Below are 12,318 nucleotides of genomic sequence, written 5' to 3' on the forward strand. Positions count from 1 at the left end.
AAAAGTTCAATAATTTTTTTTAAAAATGGTCAATTTAATATAAAAAGTTAATCTAATGCAAAAAGGTCAATTTAGAGAATTTTTGCCAAATAAAAAAAGGCCAATTTTGTGTTTTAGGGTACAATTGAAATGAAAAAAAAAATACAAAATAGGGTAAAATTGAAAGATTTGCAACGTCAGGGTAGGATTGAAAAGGGGATGAAAGGTCAGGGTTTTTTTAAGACATTAAGCCTTGATTAAATAGGGTTGTATGTAAGAGTTATGTGTAATTATGATTCAGACCTGTTTGGTCTGAATACACACAATCTCATGTCTAAATCATTTTTTTAAAATATATGGAATAATGATGATTTGGTAGAAAGAATGAATTTGTGTATACCCGATTTTTCAAACCCCTCTTTATATAGGCGCTTGTCTTAGTGTTGTAGTTGGATTCTATAATTTGGAGTGAGTGTTTTATTCGAACTCTACAACCTTGTGAAGATAAGATTGTGATCTTATCTTTATCCCTACATTCATGAGATTCAATATGATCTAATATGTTTGGTACGGTTCGTCTATTCTTGTTTGAGTAGGACTCTGCTAGGTCTTAAATACTCCTGGTACAGTTGAACTACCCATATCCTTATAGGATCTGATCTAATTTTTGATTACTTCTAGTATCGATAACCCATATCCATCATGATGAATCTATACGTGATTATAATAATGATGAATTGAGGTGAAAATTGATGAAGTTGATACACATGTGTTCGTAAGAATTGATAAGTTATAAATATACTTGTTGATGTGAAAAAGGTATATGTTATGACAAGAATTTTATAATAATGGTGGTGAATGATTGGAGGTAAATTGATTATGGTATATGAGCTAATATATTGTGATCATGATAAGTTTGGCTTGATGAAGTGTAATGGATTAATATAGTGTGGTGCTATAAGTTTGACATGTTGAGTTATATATTAAGTGCGAAGGTTGAAGTTATGCTCTGATGGTATTTAAAATAATTTTTCGAGCTTAAACATTTTATTGGAAATTTTTGAATACCATGTTTTTTTTTGTGAAATTGACATATCCATGAGATCTGATGTGAATGAAGTTAATTTTGAAAAATGTGCTTTATTATTTTGAACAAGAGATAGAAATATGGAGTTATTTGTTTCTTCCGAGGATTTGATTATTCGAAAGTTGAAATAACTCTTTGAGATATAGTGAGTTTTATGGATTTTTAAAAAATATGTTGTATATACTCGTCTTGAAAAATATTAATTATTATTCGAAAATGATTTTAAAACTCGGAGCATAATCGAAAACTCGTATGTGTTAAATTATTATGATGTGTATGCCAAATATCTTGAATTGGGATAATTGGTTGTGTTGATATATGATTAATTGATGTCGTTAGACATTTTTTAAAGTTAGGAGTGATTGTTAATTCACAATTTGTGTCTATTAGACGTTTGTCTTTAGACCCGTCTACGTCAGAAATATCAGAGTCAGAGAATATTTAAAAGAGTGTTCGTCAGATTCGTTCTCGTATCATCAGTTTTGTAAGATTATATATTATTTTTGATTATTAAGTAACTAATATGTTATTTTATTGGGAAATTTATTTTATACTACGAAATTCTATATATGTGGATTTATGCTAGATATATGTGGATTGGATATGATGTACTTGATGGAGTTTCGAGCTATCGACCTTCATAATGATGTACTTGATGGAATATGAGACTCTTAGACTTCATACCTTGTGGATCGAGTGAAATCGGTGATGTATTTGATGGAGTTTGGAACTCTCGACCTTCATGGTCCTCAAATATGTTGATTATATGTGTGATATTGAGTATCAATGTTAAGTAGTGGTCAGAAAGATCCTGGTCGACCTATCTTTGAATATGGATATTATAAATATTATCATAATTTGATATGGGGGCTAAGGTTGCAATTATTATCCGTGACGGTAACATTATATTATATAATATTTTAACGATTTTATAATTCCAAATGCAATCTTATAGAGGGTGTGAATATGTTGTTTTAAAAAAATTAAAAAATTGTTCATCAAAATATTATAGAAGGTTAGGATTTAGAGAAAATGACAAAGAGATTCTATAGTGGTTCAGTTTATACACAAACCTATATTCACTACTCAACCAAAGAGCGCGTTTTGCAATAAACAAAAAATTTGATTACAAATTACAGTTATGGTGTTTTAAAACTCAACAACTACTTTGGAGTTTTTCTCAAAGGTAAATCACTAACTAAAATTTAATGTAGGTCTATCAAAAATTATACACGGTTGACCAATAAATTTTTGACTAGATATCTCATGAATATATTAGCTAAGCAGACCACATGCGTTCTAAGGTCTTGCAAGCAAGTAGAAGGAAGAATCCTCCAAAATAATGTGGAAAGATTAAAAATAAAAAACTAAGAAGATATATAATTTAAATGTAGATATGAAAACCAAGATTTATAGAGAGAGGACAAGGTACTGACAAGTGATTGGCAAACATTAAATACACAAACTCACCAACTTTTCATGTTTAATGAAAATTGCCCAAACTATTGCAAATTAGACAAGAAAATAATAAACCTTTTAAAAGTAAGAGAGATAAGGAGTAGTAAACTCAAAGGTCCGTTGGAGAAGTGTATGCCATAAGGACAATCATTACGAGACATGAACATTAAATGCAAATGTTCTTTTAACAAAAGGGATAACAAATTCTAAAATAGTACAACTTGTAAAACACACAAGTGAAAAACATGTTAGAAAATACTCCCCCTGTCCCACAAAGATAGGCATAGTAGGATTTACACAAGAATTAAGAAATATTAGTTAAATTAGTTAAAGTTAATTATTTTTACTTATTTTTCAATTATACCCATACTTTAAGTATCTTAGTATATCAACATTCCATTAATCATTTTTTGGAAATTACAATTTGTTTTTAGCTTTCCAATGTCTAATTAATGTTTGATGAGAAAGACTATTTTTGAGCCAAAAATAAAAAATAATACCGCCATTTTTTCCATAAAGAATACAAAGTGAACATATAAGCCATGACAAGTTAAAGTGGAGGGACATATCTGAATAAAATTTGAAAAATTTAGTTGGCTCCAAATTTTGTTTAACTTGCCATCAAAATTACCACTGGTTTCTAACCTATTAGTATAAGAAACGTAACTCATTGTGTATAACACAAGATCAATATTCATCTAAACAGAAAATATCAAAACAATAATATGAGTGACTTTTGCAATCAAAACTCTTTTGATTTAAATGAGATTCCATCTGATATTTTTCCTTCACCTGAACTACTAAATTTTGAACAAAACCCACCCATTGAATCTACAATTCTAGAAGATTTTCAAGTTGAAGATAATGATTCTTCAGAGATGGAAACTGGTGTTTGTATGCCTATTGGGAATAAAAGAAAAAACTTTACAATCGAGCAGAAGAAAAATGTGATAAAATGTTACTACAACGGAGTGAACTTGGAAAATTGAATAAATTGCCGAGTGGGATACTCGATGAAGTTGCTGGAATATTTTCAATATCAAGAAGATCGGTTTCTCGCTTATGGAGTCTAGCAAAGTCTCTTATGCATGATGGTACTCTTCCTGATTTAGACTTAAAGCTTTTATGGAATGTTGGTCGCAAGAGAGTTGAATTTGATTGTGAAAGAATTAAAGACGTACCTTTTCAACATAGAACAAACATAAGATCTGCTTCAGCCGCATTGAACATTTCAAAATCAACCTTTCATAGGAGAATTAAAGAAGGATCAATCCGAGCTCATTCAACTTCGTTGAAGCCATATTTGACCGATCAAAATATGAAATCAAGGCTGAAATTTTGTTTATCAATGGTCGATGAAAGTGCTATTAACAATCCTCACTTTCTTGACATGAACAACTAAATACACATCGATGAGAAATGCTATTACATGTCGACAATATCAAACAAATATTATCTCCATCCAAATGAAGAGGAGCCTCATCGAACTTGTAAGAGCAAATGTTTTATAACAAAAATTATGTTTCTTGATGCTGTGTCGCGACCTCAAGTTGATAAATAATCAGGTATGTCTTTTGATGGAAAGATTGAAATTTGGCCTTTAGTTGTTCAAGAAGCGGCTAAGCCTAATAGTAGAAATCGAAGGGCCGGTACTATGGAAACTAAACCACTTTTATCGATCATGTTTCAGCTCACCAATCATAATCAAAATCTCTTATTGTTCACAATCAGATCTCAACGTCTCATTTATGCATTAAAATTGGAAACCTAGTTCAGAGGCGGAACTAGAAAATTTAAAATTGAGGGGGCAAACAAAGTTTTTATTGTAGAAAATATAACTTCATAATACTGAAACTATATTTAGAGCATGATACTATCACAACAAGTAGCAATCATTATTAAAATTAGCATTCTAAATTTAAAATATAGGGTTAATTCTTAAAAAAATCACAAACTTTACACGGAGTTTCATTTTAATCACGACCTTTAAAAGTTGTCATTTAAAGGCACGAACTTTCATTTTATTTCAAATCTATCACTAAAGTAAAATTCAGTGTATTTTATCTGACTGTAAATTCCTAATCCTATATACTCTAACTGAAAGATAATAAGATTTGATGTTGATTAATAACTTGGGTCTTTCATTAATGGTTTAGTGAAAAATTTAGTCAATAAAAATACACTGAAATGATGGATTTGAAATAATATGAAAGTTCGTGCCTTTAAATGGCAACTTTTAAAGGTCATGATTAAAATGAAACTTTGTGTAAAGTTCGTGATTTTTTTAGGAATTAACCCTAAAATATATGAAAGATTAAACAATCGGAGGATTTAATATCAAGTAATTAACAAACCCTAATCTTGAAATTGCAAATTTGCAAAAATCGTTGGCCATCTACATAAGAATCCAAAAGAATAATGGTGTGCATCGAGGGTGTGAATAAGACTAAGGATATAAATTAAAAGAAGGCTAACACCCTAAAAAACTATTGACCTTTATTTTTTTCAATAGAATTACGACTTTATAATTTTGTCAATTGCACTCTATTTCATATTTTTACGTTTCAGTAGCACCCTAAATTAAAAAAATAGATGATTTTATTATTATAGGATTAAATTTTATAAAACAATCAAATTTAAGGTCATTTTATACTTTTTTCTACTTGAACAAATTCAAATAAATTCGTTAACTTAAAAAACTTTCAAATAAATCATAAATAAAAAAATTAATTAATTAATTAAATAATTGTATAATTAATCATTTAATTCAAAATTAAATATATATTTAAACCGAATTCATCATCGTCCTTTTCCGCCACCACCCACCGCTCTCCGTTTCCGGTCATCCACCGGAGACGAGCTGTTCGTCTTTCATGGAGGATGAGCAGCTCGTCTGTTCGTCTTCAATGGAAGACTAGCAAATCTGTTCTTCCCCAAGGAAAACCAGATTGGTCTTCCATGGAATACCAGCAGCTCGTCTCCGGTGGAAGATCAGTGACGGAGCGCGGAAGTGGCATGTCCGAAAGGAGGTGGTGACAGAGAGCGGTGGCAGGTTTGAAGGGAGACCGTGACGTTTTATTTAATTGATTTATTTATACATTTTTTTGTTATGGAGAAGAAGGTTTGTATGATTAATTTAAAACATCAATTGTCATTTAATTTTTTTGACATATATGAAAAATTTATTGTGAACTTTATCCAAATAAAAAGTATTCAGTTTAATACTTTAGGTTGCTATTAAAATGTAAAAATACGAAATAGGGTGCAATTGACGAAATCATAAGGTCGGGGTGCTATTGAAAAAAATGTCAAATGACTAAAAAAGGCCAAATCTTTCATGAAAATTTCACAAAAGTCCAAACCTTTTAATTTTATCCAATTTGTCCAGAAATACAAAATTTTATTTCAATTTTGTCCAATTACGAAATTTTACCTATGTGGCGCCTACATAGCACTGAGGTGGCATGCCTCACATAAGCGTCACACAAGAAAAATTGTGTAGTTGGACAATTTTTTTTTTGAGATCCATGCTTGAACCGTTTTTTCCCTGAAAAATACGATTATTACGATGCTTCCAAATCTCCCACACAGTCAAAAACCAAAGCATCCGCCATAATTCAAAGTACCGACTCGTAGGAACAATCTCTAACCATTGCTTATAGAAAGCAATAAAAGAGTTCGGAAAAACCCACATGATATCAAGTTTCTGAAGAATACCATGCCACACCTCTTTAGCAAAACGACAATGAATAAATAAGTGTGCTTGCGTTTTCTCTACGTCACACAAAGAACATTTATCGGTGAAGTGGCGACTGCCCCGCAAACTTCTTAAAAACAAAAAATTAGTACTTCATCTTTTTTTGAAATATAGTCATTAAATTTATACTTCTATATAACTGTCCTATCTAATTTTCTATTATAAAAAATATAATTGATAAATCTAAATTTTTATATAATTGATCCATTCTAAATTCAATTTTTTTTAAAATAAGATAATCAATTGGAGGATTGATTTAACATACAAATAAAAAAAAGCATTGATTTGTATTTAACCCATTATTATGCATATTACTTTGTGATTATGCTTAAAGACTTCAAATCAAACGGGACAAACTCACCAAAGCAAATACGGAGACATGGGAAATAATAGTCATGGCTTTCTCGATTCTCTCTAAAATAAGAATTTTTTTTATGTCTAATATTCTCAAAAATTACCGACTTTTTTTTTTCAAGGCCAAATGATTAAAAAAGGCTAAAATTTTATGAAAGTTTACAAAAATTCAATTTTTTTAAGTTTATCCAATTTCTGTTTTAGGGCGATAAATAACTCTTTTCCCATAAATAAATAATTATTTGAGATTAAAAATTATATTTATCGTGGTTTAAGATAATTTTAACTAAAAGTTTCAGATCTCAATCTCTTATTATAGTATAGAAAAGGCCAAATTCATATTAAAGCCCCTGTACTTTACACCTTTTGTTCAACATACCCTTATCTCCAAAATATTATATGCCCGATCCCTGTACTTAATATTCTCGAAATACGATGCCCTTTTCAGGACGAAATGTCTTACGTGTTGACCAATCATCGTTAGGTAGCGTGGAGACCTTATATGACAACCAGATGGCAAAATTTGATTCCAACACGGTGCCAAATGGATTCCACGTGGACAATGACGAGACAAAAATCCCCAACGACGTCGTTTCAATTTTCTACGAGTTATTACATATAAACTTCACCGATTTTTTTTCAAATTAAACTAAATGAAACAGTGATGTTTTATTTTGAACCCTAACAAAGAGAGAGAAGATAATATTTGATTGTTTAGCAAATCGATAATCCAAAACCCTAAATATGCCATTCTTCGTTTAATCTTCATCGTCGTTAGAACCTAAAATTTCAATTCTTCATTTAATCTTATTCGTTGGTATTAAACCCTAACTTTTTTGTTTCTGCAAGTTCTAGACAAAACCCTAATTGTTTTGTTCATCTCAGTGGACCATTGGTTGTTGAGAGAGAAAAGAAAGAAAGCTTTCGTAAAGGAATTTAGGACCACTAGTTGTCGAGGTACTCTTCATCATACCAGCAAAATTAAGAGCATTTGTTTCCTACAAGTAAACACCATATGCGAATCAATGAGCCTAAGTCACAAACAACCTAATACAGAAACAAACTGTACAAAACCCTAAATTTGTGAACTAGAAAAAACATTACACATAAACCAATACAAACGAACAGTAAAAAACCCTAAACTTGTTTGTGAAATTTTCCACAAAACCAACATTATAGAAAACAACATTTATGATTTTTCTTCGAAACATCCTAATACAAAAACCAACATTACAAAAAGCAACATTTGTGAAATATTTCCAGAAAACCTAAATCAAAAACTATAAATATCATGAAACCCTAAATTTTAGAAAAAATTCCTACAACACTTAAAAACCTAAATCAATAATCAAAACACCATTAAATAAATAATAATATTGACAAAATGTACCTCGCTGCGGAAAAATATCCTCCCGGGATTCTTATTAAACCAAGACATCAACAAGCCTTCTTCCCACACTTGCAATTAGGGATATCAACAACAGGAATAACACCATTGTACTCATTATCTTCACCATTTGATAACGACATCTTGAAATTTCAAAGAACATGGAGCACGCCTAAGGAGTAGAATAAAAGAGAAACCCTAGTTTATGAAAACATAAGAGAAACAGAAAATGCTCAAAAGAGAAACCCTAGTTTTAAATGTTTTTTTTAAAACATTGTTATACACGTGGTTTCTCTTTCCACCGTGTCCCACTCGATTTATCAACAAATAATAACGTGTATATTAGTACCGTTAACTAACATCGATTGATCAGTACGCAAGCCATTCTATCCTGAAAAGGGCATCATATTTCAAAAATATTAAGTATAAGGACCGGGCAAATAACATTTTTGAGATAAGGGCATGCTGAAGTAAAGGTGTAAAGTACATGAGCCTCATTATGGATTTGAACTACAAAAAACAACAACAATTAAAGGTCTAAAAGTAACCAATTGTTTTTATCCTTTTGATTTTACCATTAGAAACCCCAAATTATTTTTGATTATGGAAACAGATGTAAATATTTTACAATGGGCTCATTTTATATTGTTTTATTCCTATTTATCAACACACAACTAGATTTACAACACCAATTACAACCTCTAACACACCCACAAATTAAAATCAAAACAAAATTAACATGCAATTTGATCTATAAAAGAAGAAATTTCTTCAAAAATTGGGAGCCTTTTTGATCTAGATGGAGCCCATTGATTCATCATTTCTTCAAGCCCTTTAACAAAATCATCAGTCTCCAAAATATCAGTAAGGACAGGTGGCAGTAATTTTGATTCAATTTCCATTATCAATTCCCTAGCTCTTTTTCTTGATTTAAAATCATCTGAACCAGCAAGTCTACCTTCTATTACATCTTCAACAACTTCATGGGCCTCATCATATCGGTCTTGCTTTATTAAACAAGAGCCCAAATTGCAGGCCTTATTTGCATCCGCATCGATCATTTGGGCTTTCTTGTAAACCACTTCTGCTGCTATGTAGTTCGATTTCTGCATGTAGGCCCAGCCCAAGTTACCCTGTCACATTTTTCATTCAACGATAAGTAAAATTTAAAAAATAAAGTAATTTTCGAAATATAATTGAACAAAATACTATCTAAAAGGAAGAAATATCAGGCGGGGCTAAATATGATTGATTAAACAACCGGACTAATCAACTAGTTGAACTGGTAGATTGGGAATCGGCTAGGTGTCTGTTTAATTGATCAAAAAAATCAAAATTATGTTTAACTAGATTAGTCTGAAGTAACTGATTGAACCGAAATTTAAAACCGATGATTGAACCAGTTAAACAAACGGTTGAACCAGTTGAATCGATAGTTTAACCATGTATCCTACAAGCAAGGTCTGACAATATTTATTAACTATTTTTACTCAGCTGGTTTGATTAGAAACTAGTGGCTACACCAGTTGAATTAGGAATCAATGGCCACATTGGTGCGGCCAAGAACTAATGCCCACATTGGTTCAACCATCGGTTTAGTTTTTAAAATAGTGCCAAAATGAATTAATTACCAGTAATCTGGAGACTTCTTGCTGTACAGAAACTTGAAATTTCTTGCCATGTGAGCGTGCAGTTTTGGTGGGTTTGCCATTGAAGGCTTGTCCTTGGTATATCATTCTTAACTTTCTTTTTAGTAGTTCTATTTGCTCCTCTATCCTTCCACATTTCTGCATACCAAAATAAGGTCATTTGGCATTGTCCAACCATTAGTGGCAGATCCAAAGTTTTTTATAAATGGAACTGAAAGTTTGTCAGATGAACAACGGTTAACAAAATATAAATTTTAAGATAGGCTAACTATAAATATTTATGGCAAAAGTATACTATTTAATTTTATATTAACTTTTTTTAAAAAAATTAAAATTATAGGATAAGCTATTGTCAACTGTATGCTCTTTTTAAGACCGCCCCTGTCGAGCCGACTATCCTATAAGATCCGAATGCGACATGGATAACACTTTAATTTTTTTATAATTTTTGGATATGTATGATATATATATATATATATATTACCTTGTACAAGTCAATAAGGACATTATCAAGTGATTCTTGAGCATTCTTAGAGCAACGGATTCTAAAAGATTTGATAGCTTCAATGGCTTCTTCAGTTCTGTCAATTTGCTTCATCACCACAGCCATGTCTTTCAGTGCACTGTCTACTCTATCTCCTGCATTTATTGCTTTCCAAAACCATACTATTGCTTTTTCTGGGTCCTTTTCAACCAACTGCATTTCACACTTATATTCATTAGTACTATTTAGCTTCAATATTATGTATTTTACACCTTAAAAATATACATGTACATGCTTTAAACGTTACGAAACAAATCCATTCATTACTATTTAACTTCAATATTATGTATTTTACACCTTAAAAATATACATGCACATGCTTTAAATTTTAACTTGCATGTATAACTAAAATTCATCTTTTACTCCCTATATAGGATAAGACTTGAAGATAATGGAAGGCTTTGAACTATGAATTTGGACTGAAATGAAGAAGTATTCATTAAATTTGAAACGACAAAAAGACAGAAAATAATAGTTAGTAATTGTTATGAAATGATTAATTTAGTGTGGACCATCACTGTCTACCAATCTATTTACTTATTTATGTTGCAAAATATTAATAATAATAATATTATTTGTATGGGATCGTGGGCAAGACAAACAAGAGTCTCAATGTAGGGTTGTCAACCAACTTTATGCCGTTACTGAACTATACACTTTTATAAAAGGGCGGTCGATTTTTAGCATCTGAACTTTCATTTTTCAACAACGGAATCCAATCAGTTCCGGCAAATAGTTCCCCGATGTGCAATGACGGAAGGAGGGGAGGCATGCATGGCCATGACCCCTCCAACTTTTCAAAAATGTCAATTAGCACTGATTTTTTTAAAGATTTCATAATCGGACCCTTTAAAATTGTCTCCTTCATATAATACATAATTATAATTTGGCATTTCCAATGTTAAAATTTTGAATCTGTTACTGCCGATGTGGTTAGATTGATGGGTATCCAACTTTGCCATAGGCAATTGCGGCTAAGATTGATTGAAAATTCTCTTATAGATGGAAAAGTGAAAATTCAGTTATCAAAATATAACAATCGAAAGACTCATAGTTCAATAATTTTAAAATTATTTAACTCCAAGACCATACATACATCATATCATGACTATGCATGTTGAAAACATGAACTAAAGGTCAAACCACAAGAATCATAGAAGTTCAGAAATAAAAAAGCAGTCATAATAGTTAACCATGCAAAATTCTTAATTATAAGCATCTTGAGAAATTTCAAATTAGTAACACAAGTAGCTTGTAAATGGATCTTGTACATATATAAAATTGTTTTGTTATAAAGTTAGGGTTTCTATCCTCACTAATAATAAAACTAATTACTAGATTTAGGGAAGAATTAGTTTATGAATATAGCTAATTATTTATTGTACAAATTCTAGAATTTTTACTTTCTACTTATTCTAGATTTAAGGTTGGAAACATAAATGTAGGTGCACAAATGAAATCTAAAACCATACTACTGTGCAAGCTAATAATAAAGTTCAAGTTCAACTAGAATCACACTTGCAAATAGACATACTAATTCATAATGTATAATGTAAAATTAATTAAACAATTAATAAGAATTAAAAGTAAAAGATTAGTGAGAAAGAAAACCTGAGCATGCTTGGCTTGAACATAAGGACCATCACCAGAAGGAACTTTGTAAATTACATGAAAATCATTGCTGCTGCTGCTCTTAGAGCTAATAATCCCTTCCATTGATTTTTTTCTCTTTAATTCTTAGTTTGCAACACTAGCTTTTGCATTAATGTTGTGATGAGAATAATAAGAGAATTTAAGACTAAACTAAGACTTTTAAAGTTTGAAGAAACAAGAAGTGGGTCCAAATATATATAGATGTGTAAATGTATTGGGACAAAGGGTTGTCTTTGTTCTTGAATCTGTATTATTACAATAATCAATCAGTTGTATGTCTCATTTTTTGATTGGCTTCTTTACTTGAAACAGTTTATCTTCTCTCTTTTCTAAGTTCTAAATGCTCCCTGGTCAGAGATAATACTAATCATCTTAGATTAATTCTATGATTAATCCATTAACCATATTTCCTCCGATTTATAATATTTATCATATGATAATTTTTATTTT

At 30.7% G+C, this 12,318-nt stretch overlaps 1 protein-coding gene across 1 annotated transcript; it reads right to left on the reverse strand.

Moving 5' to 3' along the window:
• Positions 1–8,599: 8,599 nt before the first annotated feature.
• Positions 8,600–12,000, reverse strand: LOC126656229 (protein SULFUR DEFICIENCY-INDUCED 1). Its single transcript, XM_050350744.2, has 4 exons — positions 11,827–12,000; positions 10,156–10,368; positions 9,654–9,809; positions 8,600–9,155 (listed from the first exon to the last, which is right to left on the reverse strand). Exons 1-4 carry the CDS (start codon positions 11,929–11,931, stop codon positions 8,757–8,759), a joined length of 873 nt encoding a protein of 290 aa, XP_050206701.1. The 5' UTR covers positions 11,932–12,000; the 3' UTR covers positions 8,600–8,756.
• Positions 12,001–12,318: the final 318 nt, after the last annotated feature.

Source organism: Mercurialis annua, linkage group LG7, assembly GCF_937616625.2.
Source record: "Mercurialis annua linkage group LG7, ddMerAnnu1.2, whole genome shotgun sequence".
In the NCBI taxonomy this organism is placed as follows: domain Eukaryota; kingdom Viridiplantae; phylum Streptophyta; class Magnoliopsida; order Malpighiales; family Euphorbiaceae; genus Mercurialis; species Mercurialis annua.